Source organism: Schistocerca serialis, chromosome 8 (genome assembly GCF_023864345.2).
Source record: "Schistocerca serialis cubense isolate TAMUIC-IGC-003099 chromosome 8, iqSchSeri2.2, whole genome shotgun sequence".
NCBI lineage: Eukaryota > Metazoa > Arthropoda > Insecta > Orthoptera > Acrididae > Schistocerca > Schistocerca serialis.
Window position 1 is genome coordinate 435,956,096 of NC_064645.1, and position 17,549 is coordinate 435,973,644.

At 40.3% G+C, this 17,549-nt stretch overlaps 1 protein-coding gene across 2 annotated transcripts in view; it reads right to left on the minus strand.

Moving 5' to 3' along the window:
* Window positions 1-11,974: 11,974 nt before the first annotated feature.
* The window catches only part of LOC126416493 (protein EFR3 homolog cmp44E), an 85,147-nt gene continuing 79,572 nt past the window's right edge, over window positions 11,975-17,549 (minus strand). Inside the window, exons 16-17 of one of the 2 annotated variants that reach the window (XM_050084233.1) lie at window positions 12,569-12,727; window positions 11,975-12,487 (exon numbers count right to left, since the gene is read on the minus strand). In XM_050084233.1, coding sequence (XP_049940190.1) covers window positions 12,317-12,487; window positions 12,569-12,727 — 330 coding nt within the window. In that variant the 3' untranslated portion in view covers window positions 11,975-12,316. The remainder of the gene's footprint in view (window positions 12,488-12,568; window positions 12,728-17,549) is intronic. The other variant, XM_050084234.1, reaches the window with a different exon arrangement.

Sequence of the window (17,549 nt, forward strand, 5' to 3'; positions counted from 1 at the left end):
AGATGCATACACTAAGCAGACTCAGAGGGATGTAGGTTGCAGTAGGTACTGGGAGATGAAGAAGCTTGCACCCTGTGCATGGAGAGCTGCATCAAACCAGTCTCAGGACTGAAGACCACAACAACAACATCAACCCTAATGTGACAAATATTTCACCACCATTTACCATTAGCCTATTCTTTCAATATCAACTTAAATTTTCCCCAAATATCGCACTTCTATAATTTTATATTTCAACCAGTTTTTAGGAGAGCTTTAAACTCTGGCACTTTGTCGCATTTTCTTTGGCAGTTAATCTCTAGGATTTTAATACTCTAGACTGTAGGAGGCACTTCTTTGTACCTTGTACTGACACTTCTGGGTCCCCTACAGCTATTGTTATCTGGGATGGACAGAGAGTTGCCTAATCTAAAAAACCTTTATGTGCACCTCACACACATTCAGCTACCTGGGTAGCAGCCTTTGATGTGTAGTGCACATCTGACCCATTCAGGGGGGACGTCATATTTCTCAGCCCTATGGCACAAGTCCAGGAAGTCACAGAACCTGAGACGTCTCTGGTTGAATCTTAAACTCCGTTTGTGAGGCTGGTCTTCTCAACAGTCTTTGCCAGCCATTGAAATGGTCCACATGTGACCTCAGAGCCAAAATGACAGGCACCGTTTGCTCAAAAGTGCACCACAATCTGCAGTTGATTGCACCTTGTTCCCTCAATAACTGCAGGAATAGCCTCTTCATTATGCAGAACGAGGCCCCCAGACATACACACTGAGTGCTTGTGATATTTTTTCCCATTTCTTGCTACCAATTCCTTAAGGGGTACCATTACTCGCAATATGTTTGAATAGCTTGCAATTAGTAGCCCCTACCCGTTTGTGTTTGCCTCCTCTCAAAACAGGTTGCAGCAGGTTTCCCAACAAGTGAAGTGAGAGTTGGTGGCTCCGTTTTTGTTTTACTGAAAGACAGCACATTGAACTTGTTGCTTAGGGAGACTGGTGTAACACCCTGAGTTCTCCCTGGTCCCTGTTTCCTCTGTACAGGGAGCCTAATCCTGCCACTGATGTGTCACTCACAATCAAATGGATGAGTTGCAATGGATCCTGTACTTGCTGCAGAGGAGACAGGATCTCCAGAAGAGGCTCATACTTGAGGTATCTTACCTCTATTACAAAAACTGGAGGAATCACCCGAACACATCTGTTTGCAACAGCTTCCAATCTTTTGACAGTAGTCCGGGTCATTTCCATCTGCTTACGAATGTCAACTCACTCATCATGTGTTCGAGAACAGCATTCACATTGAGACTTCATTGGAGCTGGTGCATCATTTCACAGAACAGTAAACAACTTTAAAAAAGGCTGCTCATTCTCTTTTAATTTCTGGATAAAAAAAATGTTCAAATGTGTGTGAAATCTTATGGAACTTAACTGCTAAGGTCATCAGTCTCTAAGCTTACACACTACTTAACCTAAATTAGCCTAAGGACAAACACACACATCCATGCCCGAGGGAGGGCTCGAACCTCCGCCGGGACCAGCCGCACAGTTCATGATTTCTGGATCAATTAAGGTAGAACTATTACTAATTTCCTACAAGAATTGAAGCAGTTTATATGTAAAATTACATTTATATTATGGTAAAACAAAAACCTGGGATAAAAGTTACTAATTTTCCGAAACTGTTTTTGGGGTTATATATATATATATATAGACACACACACACACACACACACACACACTCAGTGAGATTATGTGAAAATTAGGTGACTGGAAAGATATTGGAATCTAAAATTTAGAATGGGCACAAGATATGGCACAAGCTGTCTCACAAAAAATATTTGGAAGATGGCTTACATATGTAAATAAAAGTCAAAGTTGGGCGGGTGTTTTAGTTAGCTGAATTTGTGACACCTTCTATACTGATGTGCCAAGCTGAATACTGCAGTATTTGTTAATCGCACTGAAAATTTCAAAAATTGTGAAGTACCAACATAGCATGTCTTCTGCTTGGAGCTTCTAACAATGCAATGATTCATAAGCAAGAACATAAATATAATACGGCAACACAATCTGTATAGAAGACAGTACTTTCTAGCAATACAGATGGAAACACTTCTTAACAGCATGTGGTGTATTCAAATGTGCAACAGATAAGGTGATCAGACTAATCCTCACTAATTTTTGAGAAAATTTTTTGTGGAGAACAGCAGTTTTTTAGTACTTTAAAATGAAGTGAACAGTCTCGACCATTTGAGACTGTTTGTGTTCATTTTAATCCTCACTGAACTGAGGTGCAGCACTTTGTTTTGCCAATCCCTGCAGTTATCTGGTCATTGAAGGCCATGGCTTCCTCATACCAAACCACTTATCAAGCATACCTGTATTTCTATTGAAGTTTGCAGTGGAGTTCATACCTACCACAAATACTTGGGAATTTTAGAACTTCAAAAAGTAATCAGAGTCTGCAGTCAACTAACAAACTTAGATGTTAGAATATTTCGAATGCTACTGGTTTCTTAATGTGTGGTTTGATGTACATGGAAACACATATCAAAAGTGCAGTACACCCAAGCGCCTCCCCCCCTCCCACACACACACACACACACACACACACACACACACACACACACACACCAGAGGTACAAGTCAAGAGCTCCACTATAGTTCTAAACAGATGAAACTGAAACATTTACCAGGTGAAGATAGTGAACGGCAAAAATACATGTCATACTGCAACAAGGCAATTCATAAACATAAAATTTTGTTAAAAATCTGAAAGCATGGTGATGGAGAAGCCTATAGTGTTTGTGCAAGTGTGTGGAACAAGAACCAGGAGCCAAAAATGTGATTAAGACTTGTTCACAGACTTTTGGAATTCGTAGCTAACCACTGTGAAAATGCACCACATTTAAGTTTTCTGCCAACGAATGTATAATATTGATAATAAATTTAAGACTGATATTGCGGGAATTGGGAATTAGCAAAAAAGTGTTAAGACAACGAAACTTCCTGGCATATAAAACCTATATATGTATTGTGGTGTACAGCATGTTCAACAACTGGATAGTCAAGTCTGCAGTTTGCCACATTTTGAGGGTGGCCTTTCATGCAAGTAGACATGCCTTTAATTGATAGTTAACGTCTGTGATTGGACTGCAGTAGAAGGCGGAGGGTTGATGTGCAGGTAAGGTCTTATACCTGGGTCATCCACAAAGGAATGTCCCATGGGATGCAGGATTGGGTTAGGGATGGAGAAGGGTATTTTGTAGGTTGGGTGAGTGGGAACCCACAATTGTTTCACTTTTGAGGGCCAAATCAATAAACACCCCCCCCCCCCCCCCCCCCAAACCCCCTACAGGAAAATTAAGAGACCTCTGGAGAAAAGAGAACCACTTGTATGAATATCAAGAGCTCAGATGGAAACCCAGTTCTAAGCAAAGAAGGGAAAGCAAAAAGGTGGGAGTATATAGAGGGTCTATACAAGGGTAATGTACTTGAGGACAATATTATGGAAATGAAAGAGGATGTAGATGAAGATGAAATGGGAGATATGATACTGCTTGAAGAGTTTGACAGAGCACTGAAAGACCTGAGTCGAAACAAGGCCCCGGGAGTAGACAACATTCCTTTAGAACTACTGATGGCCTTGGGAGAGCCAGTCATGACAAAACTCTACCATCTGGTGAGCAAGATGTATGAGACAGGCGAAATACCCACAGACTTCAAGAAGAATATAATAATTCCAATCCCAAAGAAAGCAGGTGTTGACAGGTGTGAAAATTACTGAACTATCAGTTTAATAAGTCACAGCTGCAAAATACTAACGCAAATTCTTTACAGACGAATGGAAAAACTGGTAGAAGCGGACCTCGGGGAAGATCAGTTTGGATTCCGTAGAAATGTTGGAACACGTGAGGCAATACTAACCTTACGACTTATCTTAGAAGAAACATTAAGAAAAGGCAAACCTACATTTCTAGCATTTGTAGACTTAGAGAAAGCTTTTGACAATGTTAACTGGAATACTCTCTTTCAAATTCTGAAGGTGGCAGGGGTGAAATACAGGGAGCGAAAGGCTATTTACAATTTGTACAGAAACCAGATGGCAGTTATAAGAGTCGAGGGGCATGAAAGGGAAGCAGTGGTTGGGAAAGGAGTGAGACAGGGTTGTAGCCTCTCCCCGATGTTATTCAATCTATATATTTAGCAAGCAGTAAAGGAAACAAAAGAAAAGTTCAGAGTAGGTATTAAAGTCCATGGAGAAGAAATAAAAACTTTGAGGTTCGCCGATGACATTGTAATTCTGTCAGAGACAGCAAAGGACTTGGAAGAGCAGTTGAACGGAATGGACAGTGTCTTGATAGGAGGATATAAGGTGAGCATTAACAAAAGCAAAACGAGGATAATGGAATGTAGTCAAATTAAATCGGGGTGATGCTGAGGGGATTAGATTAGGAAATGAGACACTTAAAGTAGTAAAGGAGTTTTGCTATTTAGGGAGCAAAATAACTGATGATGGTCGAAGTAGAGAGGATATAAAATGTAGACTGGCAATGGCAAGGAAATCGTTTCTGAAGAAAAGAAATTTGTTAACATCGAGTATAGATTTAAGTGTCAGGAAGTCGTTTCTGAAAGTATTTGTATGGAGTGTAGCCATGTATGGAAGTGAAACATGGACGATAACCAGTTTGGACAAGAAGAGAATAGAAGCTTTCGAAATGTGGTGCTACAGAAGAATGCTGAAGATAAGGTGGGTAGATCACGTAACTAATGAGGAGGTATTGAATAGGATTGGGGAGAAGAGAAGTTTGTGGCACAACTTGACTAGAAGAAGGGACCGGTTGGTAGGACATGTTTTGAGGCATCAAGGGATCACAAATTTAGCATTGGAGGGCAGCGTGGAGGGTAAAAATCGTAGAGGGAGACCAAGAGATGAATACACTAAGCAGATTCAGAAGGATGTAGGTTGCAGTAGGTACTGGGAGGTGAAGAAGCTTGCACAGGATAGAGTAGCATGGAGAGCTGCATCAAACCAGTCTCAGGACTGAAGACCACAACAACAACAGCAACATCAATAAACAAATATGGGCTACTGCCTTAGGTACTGACATGGGCCATCCTATGTTAAATTACTTATTGCCCATTTGAAGGAATCCTAACACCTAAAATCCTTTGCCTGGTTCAGAGTCACCGATGACATTTTCATGATCTGGACTCATGACACAGGAAGCTTTGCTCTTTCTCATTAACCTTAACTACTACTCGGTAGGTGTAGCTTACTGTAGGTCACTGTTTAATTCGTTAATAATATTCACTAGATAACCCCTAGCAGTTTACTGTAGGTCACTGTCTTATTCTTTAGTATTCACTAGATAGTCCCTAGCAGTAATATAAGCACCAGATCTAGCTTCTATCATAAAATTTTATTATTTGTAATTATTGAGTGTCCTTTCTGCCAACTACAGTGCAACTGTTAACCTTGTGTGGCAGTAGGTTTCCTCAAGTATTTTATAGTAAATCAGTTATTAGCTAAATGGATAGATCTGTGTCTGTTGTGTGCAGATGCAGGAGGAGTTGGCCACAGTCCAAACACAGCTGGAAGTTTTGTTGGCCACAGTCAACAAGCTCCAGAGTGCCTCCTTGAGGTGCGGTGGGGATGGGGTGCCTGGGGCAGCCTCTGCTGTACTAGATGTGCAAGGGGGGGGGGGCGGGGGGAGGGGGGAGGGGGGGATGTCGCAGCTCTTTGTCACTGAGCCGACCTCAGGTTCAACTGAGCCGGCTGGCCCGGTGTCACCTCAGTGTGGGTGGTGGACTGTGTCGAGGTCTCAAGCCTTAAGGCGAAGGCTGCATGGGGGACGCAGGCTCCTGCCAAATCCCACGCACTTTGCTAATAGATTCAGTGTGCTATTTATGCTGGGGGGGGGGGGGGGGGGAGGCTGAGCTGGATCAGAATGCACCTTCTGCCAGGATAGTGGCCGCTCCTTCAGCAAGGTCTGGACAGGCATGTGAGGGTAGGTGTTTGTTAGTTATTGGGAGCTCCAATGTTAGGTGGGTCATGGAGCCCCTCAGGAACATGGCAGCTAGGGTGTTCACTCAGTCTGTTGCCTGGGAGCCTTGTCCGGGATGTGGAAGAGGCTCTTCCGGTGGCTATCGAGCGTGCGGGGTGCAGCCAGCTGCAGATTGTTGCACGTGTCGGCACCAATGATGCCTGTCATCGGGGTTCTTGGGAAATCCTTGGGTCCTTTCGACAGCTGGCTAAATTGGTGAAGGCGGCATCCATCTCTTGAGGAGTGGAAGCCAAGTTAACGATCTGTAGCATCATACCCAAGGTGGACCAGGGTCCTCTTGTTTGGAGTCAAGTGGAGAATCTAAACCAGAGGCTATGTTGACTCTGTGACAAAAATGGTTGTAGATTCCTCGACCTACGCTATGGAGTGGAAGGCTGTAGGACACCCCTCGATAGATCAGGGGTGCACTACACACAGGAAGCAGCTACAATGGTAGCATAGTACTTGTGGTGTGCACATGGGGGTTTTGTAGATTAGGTTCCTCCCCACAGGAAACAAACCATTGGCCTAAAAAATTACCAGTTCATGGCACTGATGTGGGTGTGCCAACTGTAAAGATTGTTAGTTCACCTAAACAGGTCATTCCAAAGGATTTAAATATGCTAAATCTCATGTTAGTAAATTGTTGAAGTGGCTGTAGCAAGATCCCTGAGTTACTCTCCGAAATAAACAGGAGCAATGCCAATATTGTATTACGTACTGAAAGCTGGTTGAAACCAGACATAAATAGCAGTGAAATTTTGAACTCTAATTGGACAATGTTTAGGAATGATGGGACTGATGCTATGGGAGGTGGTGTGTTCATTGCAGTTAAAAGCTGTTTAAATGCAGTTGAGATCGATACTGGGTCAGACTGTGAAATAGTGTGGATAAAGCTGTCAATTAGACAAGGATTTACCATTGTATTAGCATGTTTTTATAGACCACCAGCATCTGTAACAAACACCACAGAATGTTTCAGGGAAAGTCTTGAGTACATAGGAAATAAATATCCAAATTATCCATTAGTTATAGGTGGAGACTTTAATCTGGCATCCATTGACTGGGAACATTACATGTTTATCACAGGGGGCAGAAGCAAAGACACATGTGAAGTTATTCTAGTAGTGCTCTCAGCATACAACCTCGAGCAATTGGTTAGAAAACCAACTCGAGATGGGAACATATTAGATATCTTGGTGACAAACAGACCTGATCTTTTTGAGGAAGTTAATCTAGAAGAAGATATTAGCGATCATAATGTCGTTGTGGCTTCTATGTCAGAGGAAGTTGCAAAAAAACCAAAGAAACAGCGTAGCATTTTCTTGTTTGGGAAAGCAAATAAAAGTGTCATTAATGAATATCTTCATAGTCAGCTCCAAGCATTCACCGCGGGACACAAAGATATTGAGCATCTTTGGTCGGAATTTAAAGGTATTGTCCACCATGTGCTAGCGAAGTATGTGCCTAGCAAAAATATAGGGGAGGGAAAGGATCCACCTTGGTACAACAAACATATTAGAAAGTTGCTGAGACAGCAGAGAATTTTGCACAGTCGTTTTAAACATAGTCACTGCCCCGCTGACAAACAGAAATTATGCGAAATGAAAGCAGCTGTCAAGAGGTCAATGAGAGATTCTTTTAATGAATTTGAAAGCAATATTTTATCTGCGAGATTCTAAAAACAACCCCAAAAAATTTTGGTCATACGTAAAATGTATGAACGTTACAAATAATTCAATACCGTCTCTTGCTGTCAGTGTGGGTAATGTAACTGATGATGATAAACATAAGGCCAAAATTCTAAGCCCAGCTTTCAAAAACTCGTTTATGGTAGAGGACTGCAGCACCATTCCCCCTTTCAGTTATCAAACAAATGCAAGGATGGCTGACATAGTGTTTAGTGTATCTGGGATTGTAAAACAATTAAGATCCTTAGACGCCAGGAAGGCATCTGGCCCAGACAGTATCCCTGTAAGACTATATGTTGACTATGCTACAAATATAGCACCATTCTTATCCATCATCTATCAGAAATCATAGGAACAGCGGAAAGTTCTACGGGACTGGAAGAAGGCCAAGGTCATAGCAATCTATAAAAAGGGTAGAAAATTGGATGCACATAATTACCGGTCAATTTCACTGACCTCGATTTGTTGTAGAATCATGGAACATATTTTTTGTTCATACATAATAATCTTTCTAGACTCTGAGAAGCTCATCTGCAGAAACCAGCACGGTTTTAGGAAACAGCGGTCATGCGAGGCACAGCTGGCTGGTCCTCTTTGTGGGTGCATGATGTACAACAGGCTCTAGATACCGGCTCCCAGGTTGATACCACATATCTCGACTTCTGAAAGGCGTTCGACTCAGTTCCACACTGTCGCTTGCTCCAAAAAGTGCGCACTTATGGTCTATCCGATGACATATGTGGTTGGATAGAAAGGTTTCTAACAGACAGAGAACAGTATGTTGTCCTGATTGGGGTGACTTCAACAGAAACAAGAGTAACTTCAGGTGTGCCCCAGGGCAGTATAATAGGCCCGCTGCTTTTTATGATTTACATACAAAAACAATCTCGTTGATGGTATTTACAGCGGCATTAGACTGTTTGCAGATGATGCTGTAGTCTACAGGAAAGTAGTATCACACGAAAGTTGTGAACAAATCAATGAGGATTTGCAGAAAATAAATGCATGGTGTAATGACTGGCAGTTATCTCTCAATATTAGTAAGTGTAACCTATGGCGTATAACAAGGCGAAAATCCCAATTAATGTACAAGTAAAAAATAAATGACCAGTCATTGGAAGCGGTAACATCTGTCAAGTATTTGGCTGTGACTATTCGAAATTATCTCATATGGAATGATCAGATTACACAAGTAATGGGCAAGGTGAACTCTAGATAGTGGTTTATTGCCTGAATCCTGAAGCGATGCAGTCCTTCAACAAAGGAAACAGCTTACAATACGTTAGTTTGTCCAGTCTTAGAGTACTGTTCATCTGTATGGGACCCTTACCAGTTGGGTCTGATTCAACAGATTGAGAATGTCCAAAGCAGAGCAGCAAGATTCATGACTGGTACATTTAGCCATCGCGAGAGCATTACAAATCTCATAGAAAGTTTGAAGTGGGACACACTTGCAGATAGATGGCGTGCTAAGTGGAAGGGGCTGCTCGCTAAATTCCGAAATCCGATCTTCATCGAGGATGTACAGCATATATTATTACCACCAACTTTCAAATCACGCGATGATCACCATTCAAAGATAAGGGAAATTAGAGCTCGTACTGAGGCACTCAGACAGTCTTTTTTCCCTCGCGTGATTCGCGAGTGGAACAGACGGGGGGAAATATGACTTTGGTGCAAATTGTGCCCTCCGCCACACACCGCTTGGTGGCTAGCGGACTAAATATGTGGATGTACTCCCAAATCCGCTTCACCTGGTCCTTCTCAACTCAGTGAGCTACTTTCTCATATGGCTCCATAAACAAGTCTGTTCATGTCAAGTGTATCTACCACCAACAGTACGTCCACTCTGACGGCTGTTACCTGTTCAATATCAAAAAGTCTTTTCCTTACAGCCACTCCATCCATGTATGCCGCATCTGCAATGGAAAGCAGAAGTTACTGAAATATGCTAATAACCTTACCAGAGCCTTTATTGACGGACAATATCCAGACTAACCCATCTACAAACACATCTCTTGAAACAGCTCCTCCTCTGACACCAGCAAATCTGCTAACCAGCTCTCAACACTGATCACCTAGTATCATCTTGGCCTTGGAAAGCTCAGCCACATCCTACACCACAGATTTGACTAACTCTTGTGCCCTGAGACAAGAGAGATCCTACCACAAATGGTTCAAATGGCTCTGAGCACTACGGGATTTAACATCTGAGGTCATCAGTCCCCTAGAACTTAGAACTACTTAAACCTAACTAACCTAAGGACATCACCCACATCCATGCCCGAGGCAGGATTCGAACCTGCGACCGTAGCGGTCGCGCAGTTCCAGACTGAAGTGCCTAGAACCGCTTGGCCACTCTGGCCGGCGATCCTACCACATCGCCCAAAACGGTGTTCTGTTGCTGACCCAATCTACAGAATATCTTCATCCATACCTATTCCAATCCTGCTCCCAATCCTGCACCACATGAGTCATTCCCTTGTGGATGACCCAAATGCAAGACTTGTTCCAGACACTCAGCCACCACCTACTGCAGTCCAGTCGCAGGGATTTTCCACCCAATAAGATGGAGGGCTGCATATGAATGCAGCCATCTACGCTGCAATTACTGTGCAGTATTCTATGTGGGCACAACAGATAACCAACCATCTACTCACATGAACGATCAGCACCAAACTGTGGAAAACCACACACTTCACTATTCAGTTGCTGTATATGCTGCGGACTTCAGTACAGATTACTACAACTGCTTCACTATCCAGGCCATTTGGATACTCCTTTCCATGACAAGTTTCTCTGAACTACGCAGATGGGAACTGTCTCTCCAGCACACCCTGTGCTCTCACAATCCCCCTGGCCTAAACTTCCACTAACCTGTTTCTCACAGCCTCACTTTACCGTTTCCCTCCACTTTTTTGTAGACACTACCCCTTCTATGTCTAGATAGTGCACTGCCTTCTCTCACCACTCTTCCCCCAACCCCATGTGGGCATATTCTCTCTCTCTCTCTCTCTCTCTCTCTCTCTCTCTTTCTCTCTCCCTGTTTTTTGCCTCCTCCCTCCCTTCCTCCCCTCTCCCTCTCCTCTTTTGAACCCCTCTCCCTTCTCTGTCCATCCATTTCTCCCTCTTTATCTTCACCTTTCTCCCCCCACCCACTCTACACATCTATACCTCTAACATGCTCTAATCCATCAGAATTCCTTTCATCTTATTGTGCAACTGCTGAGTCATCTGTCTTTCCTCTCCCGCTTTGCACTAACCTGCTGATCACTCCTTCCAACTGTATCCTTCCCTATCCCTTTCTCCAATCCATCAGGCCAGGCTACTGCTGTCTAACAATGAGTGTCGCAAAAATCACAGTAGTGTGAATTTGAGTGGCTGTGTGTGTGTGAATGTGTTACTTTCTACCAGAAGAAGACAGGACTCAAAAACTAGTTAATACTGTGTTCTGTTGTGTGTGCTTATGTGCCACACATCAGTCTGCTAAAGGTGAGCCGTTACCATTCCTTTGTTTTATTATTCTTGTGAGTCATGCAAAGGGGATGTACTAAGTGTTAATATAAGCAAATTGTAACAATTATGCTGTTAATATTTGCAGTTCCTATCTACATGATAAAAATATAGAATTAAAACATTATTTTATTTTTATTAGTGTTAAAGCCTAAGAAACTGCTTTATGTTAAAAGTAGGAGTGACTGTAAACCCCCTCACACCAGAACCCAATCCTGAATCAGGGGTTGCCACCTGTAGATTTCAATTTGTTTCTCTGCTTCAAAGGAAATCAGAAAAGTGAATTTTTTTACAGCCAATGAATCTTCAAATACACGCTCCACCAGTGCTTTGATTCAAGAACAAAATTTTTGTTGACAGTTTCTAGTAGTTTCAGTGGAGTCTGAACGTGAATGAAGGCAGCTAGTTTGTATCTTCAGTCTCTCAGTTTTATTACACCATATACTGACCTTTTCTCACTCTTTTTGTATCTCCAAATAAACTCAAAACAAGCAGGAAGGGAATGCATGGGACACATAAAACAGCATTTGTGTTGTAAATATAGGCGCTAAGAAATACAGATCAAGAGCAGTGATATCATTCCAATTTCAATATTTATGGGTGTACTGTGAACATCTTGGTCTGAAACATACGAAAACAGCAGTGGAACAGGGAATAGTCTGTGGGAATAAAACTATTTTGTATTCTTTCACCCATTGTCGTAAGGATTTTATTTCAGTAGTATGTACAGGCATTCATTGATGTTAATTGCCTTTGTACAAAACATTATAAATGCAATAGTTCACTTTAATAACAAAGATGAAAACTGTACACATGACATTAATTACCTATATAAACAATGACATAATAAATTACAGGTTAGGCTGCAAATGACAGTATATGTAATTGCTGTACATAAATGTCAAACAGCATAAGGTGGATTTGTCTTTTATCAGTCCATAATACTGTTAAGCATGGTTGCCATAATCTGGCTGTAACAAACATATTTGGTTCAAGTATCTATACTACATTATCAACAATGCCTCCCTCATAAAAAATCTGAGGAACTGAATAACAACAAAATATTTTAATACACAAAAAGTTCTGGGAAGAGAACTTCATAGGCAGGTGGGTTTGTACGTACATTCTCATCCTGTTTCAAACTAGGCGTTGGTGTTGGAGGTGCCCTAATTCCATCTATTGGTCCAGCAGTTAATTTACTGAAGATCTCATTCAGTTTGTTCTGAAGAATATCATTCTGAAAAGAAATTGTGCAACTGTATTTAGAGCTGATCTTTATATACTGAGCACTTACTACTCATATCAATTCTTTCCAAACCTTGGCCTGTGTCCTTGAAAATAATTCTTCAAAAGCAGCTGTTCTGAAAGTATTGTTCAGCTGTATCTTCTTCTCCTCTTCAGCTTCCTTCTTGCTGTCTCCGGGGTCTGACAAGATCTTCTTCATTGATTCAAATGTCAGCTTCTCCTCCGGCTGTTTCTACAGACAAAGATAATTCATATAACTCTCTCTTCTCAGAATACTATTTAAAAATTGGAGAAAAAGTTTTTCACACAGATTAATATCTCCTTCTACTACAACAGTATGTGTTTCCTACAGTTATGTTGAAAATAAGTGAAAACTGACACCATACTTCTACCTTACTACTACACAGGAGTAAAACTGATATCTAGAAACTAATTGCTCTAAATATGTATCATTACCTCTTGTGCAGAAAATGTCTTACATTGCCAAAGCAGGAGCTGTATTGCATGGAGGGTAAGGAAGGACTTTGGGATTCAGAAGGGAAAACAAACCAACTTAAACTTCCTTCCATCACAGTCTTGGTAGCCTGCAAGCAATGATTGAAATACTAAACTCAAAAGGTATATATTAATTTTATACAGACAGGTCAGAATAAATCTTACTGTAGCTTCTCAAAAAGTCATGCAACTGACTTATATCATAATGGTTTACTAAACAACCACCAATGCCACAATTTTGGTGACATTTTAACCAGATGTTCAGTACTGTTAAATAGATATACTATTTAACTTTTTTTACAGAATGTTGAAAGTGCATTTGAACTCTTCTTATTACAGTCCTCTTCTCCATTCAGTAAACATTTTTCGACAAGTAGCCAGTGAGCAGCTCATTAAATGTTGATGGTTGATACTGTCATCTTGTAAAAGACAAGGTGGTATTAGCTACCATACTGGATCAGTTCTTATCGTTCACTTATAAAGTTAAAATTTTAATATGGCTGCAAATTGCAGCAAAAGTTGATATTTGTCGTATACATACACACAGAAAAAAAGCCTTAGGACCAATTGCGGACTGAATCCTACATCTCCAGATTTTAGGTCTGACGATTAATCCACTTGGCCACGTAACCAGTATGTCAGTGTACAATAGATATTCTGAGGACAGAGTAAGGTGGTGTATCCAGTGGCTCTGAAAACTTTGGTAACACACAATTTTCATGAGGAACAGTGTCACAGGGGGCAGCATAAAGCAGACATAATCATTAATATCTGATGTGGATGATTTTCCCGAGAGTTTTGTTAACTTACGCAAAAACTGCCTTTCTACTACGTGTTACATCACACAGGATATTCTGCAGGCTCAAATTAGAAGTACCAGCTCGCTGATATGTAAGAAACTTTGTATGGAGTTGAGAAGGGAATGCGAGACAAAACTGTGGCCTACTCTTGGTGTTATTCATTCTACACATTTAGCACACTGTGGAGGAATTCAAGTAAACATTTGGAAAGGCATATGAAGCTCAGGGAAAATAAATAAAAATTTTGAGGCATGCCGATGAATTATAATAATAAGAGATGGCAGAAGTCTTGGAAGACCAGTTCAACAGAATAGACAGAATCTATCAACGACATTGTAAGATAAACAACAATAAAGCATAGTAAGTATAAGGTAGGGGAGTAAATCAGGTGATGATGAGGGAATTAGATTAACAAATGAGACATGCAAATTAGTAGACGAGTTTTACTATTTGGACAGCAAAATAACTATTCATGGCTGAAGCAAGTAAAATAAAGCTGTCATCAATCTGAAGATTGGTTTGATCACCAGTGGGCTTTACTAGTCATGATTCTATAAGAGGTAGTATGCTGTTGCCTCCCTCCATCCTTTGAAACGACTTGCTCAGCCAGTTATACAGGGACCTAACAGTTTACTGTAGGCTTTGAACCACAGTGCAACTTGGCATTTTCACTGCAACGAATGTGGCCAGATGTGAAAGCACTAATAAATGATATATAAATCATAGGATGTAATGGGGATCAAACCAGAGACCTGTGGATCCCCTGTCTGCCACTTTACCATTGAGCCCTTGAGCTGCTACAGTCAAAGCAGAGAAGTTATAAAATGCAGACTGGTACCAGGAAAATCATTGCTAAAAAACAGGACTCTATTAATATCTAATATGAATTTAAGTAGTAGGAAATCTATTCTGAAGGTATTAAGTATTTACCTGAAGAGTAGCTTTGTACACAAGTGAAACATGGAAGATAAAAATTTCAGACACGTAAAACAAATGCTTTTGAAATGTCTTGTTATATACAAGAATGCTGAAGATTAAATGGGTAGACTGGATTACAAATGAGGAGGCACCAAATCAGATTTGGGAGAAAACAGATTTCTAACACAAGGGATAAGTTGTTAGGACACATACTGAAGTATCAAGGAATATTCAATTTGGTATTAGGAGGAAGAGAGTGTGTAAGTGTGAGGGTATAGAGTACTAATTGTAGGGGAGACTTTAGCTGATTACAGTAAGCAGGTTCCAGTGCATGTAGACTGCAGTAATTATGTAGAGGTGAAGAGGCTTGCACATGGTAGACCAGGTATAGACTAGGTATAGAGCTGTGCCAAATCAGTTTTCAGCCTGAGAGGCCACAACACGACAACATATCACAGCTGTTAAACAGGTAACTTGTTGAGAGAAACTGCTGCTCAAGCAGCCTATGTAAATATTGGCTGACAATCCTGCTAGGTCATACTGCTGTTTAAAAAATACAACTGAAACACTTTGTGATAAAATTAGTTCCAAAAACTCCATCAAATCAAATTCTTCAGGTAAACTTAACTGTTTACACTTCATAAGTTCATTTCTTTAGTTACTGTAACAGTTTTAGCTACTGGGAGTTTTGTACACATTTTGAGGGACGTAAATTTTATAGCTGGAGGAATAATTTTTTTAAAAAAGATGGGATCAATAAGTTTTTGTGTTACTTGAATGGCAAATTATGTTTCAAAAGTCTTATTGGCTGGGAAGAGGTCTCTTATGTTTCTGTTAATTCCATATCCAGGGCTGCCTTTAGAATTCACAGAAGGGGCAGTCAGTCAGGTTTCAGTATTTGGTCTTGGCAGTGTAGTGCTCAAAACAGGGCAATTATGTATGTTGTGATGAAGCAAGTTAGGATAATTTTAACTCCCCTCTTGTTTTGCCATCTGCCTCCTTAGAATTAATTTTTTTTCGATTTTAACTGATTACCATTAACATACATGAGTATAATCTGCATTTTCATAAAAGAGAACATTCCCTGGGCATACAGTCTGAGGCGGTGGGTGGGGAGCATACAGTTTTCTTTGTTTCTAGTATCATGTGAATGGACAAAATGGTTTCCCTCAAATAACTCAACAAAAATATAATAATCTCATATATGTACAAGGATGGCAGAGTTAATATTTCAAGTTTTCTAAATAATGGCCGACATGGTTCTTTGTGATTTGCAGTGCACATATTTCAAACGATTTTTTTTCCTGTATTTTAGTATCCACACTATGTTTGTCGAGTTACACCAAAAAAACAATGCCATACCAAATAATGGGTTCAAAGTAGCTTGTATATGCTACTTTTCGTGTGTCCATGTCAGTTGCAGTCGATAATATTTGCACTGCAAATGCAAAGCTGCTCAGTTTGTTTGCCAGGTATTCAATGTGTGTCTGCCAGCTCAAATTTTATCTACATTTAAACCTCATAATTTGACTGAGTCAACTTCTTCTATATCTTAGTTGTTGTGTACAATCTTAATCTGCTCATATTTTGACTGTTTGGTTTTGAACTGCATCACGCGAGTCTTAGATATGTTTAGATTCAACCCATTTAGCTGAAACCAAGTTTTTAAGGTACTGAGGGTATTGATGACAGATTTGGGAATTTTTTCTGAATCCTTATCTTCAACTAAGAAGTATCATCTGTAAACAGAACTGATGGGGAGCTGATATTTAGTGGTAAGCCATTAACATAGGAGAGAAATAGGACTGGGCCTAATATGGAGCCTTGTGAACACCCTGAGATGCTTTTTTTTTTACCAGTCAGAAAAATAATATGCACCATTTGAAGAGATGCTAACTCTTTGCTTTCTGTTGGATACATAGGATTTAAGCCATTGTAGGGCACTGCTACTAATGCCTTACTTTTCAAGTTTGTAAACAAGCAATGCATGGTTTACAGAATCAAACGTCTTTGAAAGGTCGCAGAGAATTCCTGTCACCTTATTTCTCTTGTCCAATGATGTACTTATTTTCTCAATGAAACTGTTTACTGCATCTATGATGTTTTCCCCCTGCTGAAAACCAAATTGACTGTTTTCGATTTGTGGCACCAGCAAGTTTTTCAAATATTTTAGATAGGACTGGGAGAATCGAGATAGGACAATAATTTCCCATGATCTCTGGGACAATCAAGATAGGACAATAATTTCCCATGATCTCTCTTAATCCCTTCTTGAAGAGTGGTTTGACTTCAACATATTTCATTACCTCTTCAAAATATTGATTTATTATTTGAGCTAGTGGTTTGCAGTTCTATTGTGTACCACTTTAATAACTTTGGTGGGTATCCCATCCCAACTTACAGATTTTATGTTTCTAAATGTTAGAATAGCATTTTCTACATCCTCCACAGAAACTTTTAAGAATTTTGTAAAGTTTTCTGAGTTTCCACCAAGGCCAAAGGGATTTACTTTGTTGTGATAATCTGTTACATCTACATCAGACTTTACTACATTTATAAGGAACTCATTAAAGTACTCTGGTATTTGAGTTGGATTTACAATCGTATTTCCTTCAATGTCAATTTTTGAAATTTCTTGGTTGCAGGCTTTAACACCTAACTCAGATTTAATGACTGACTACACAACCTTTGTCTTATTTTTATGATTTAAAATTAGCCTGTTATTTGCCAATTGTTTTGCTGCCCTGACAGCTCCTTTAAATGTGGTTTTATAGAGACTAACATATTTAATGACATTAATATCTTTATTATATTTTAGTTCTCTGTGCAGTTGTCTTTTCT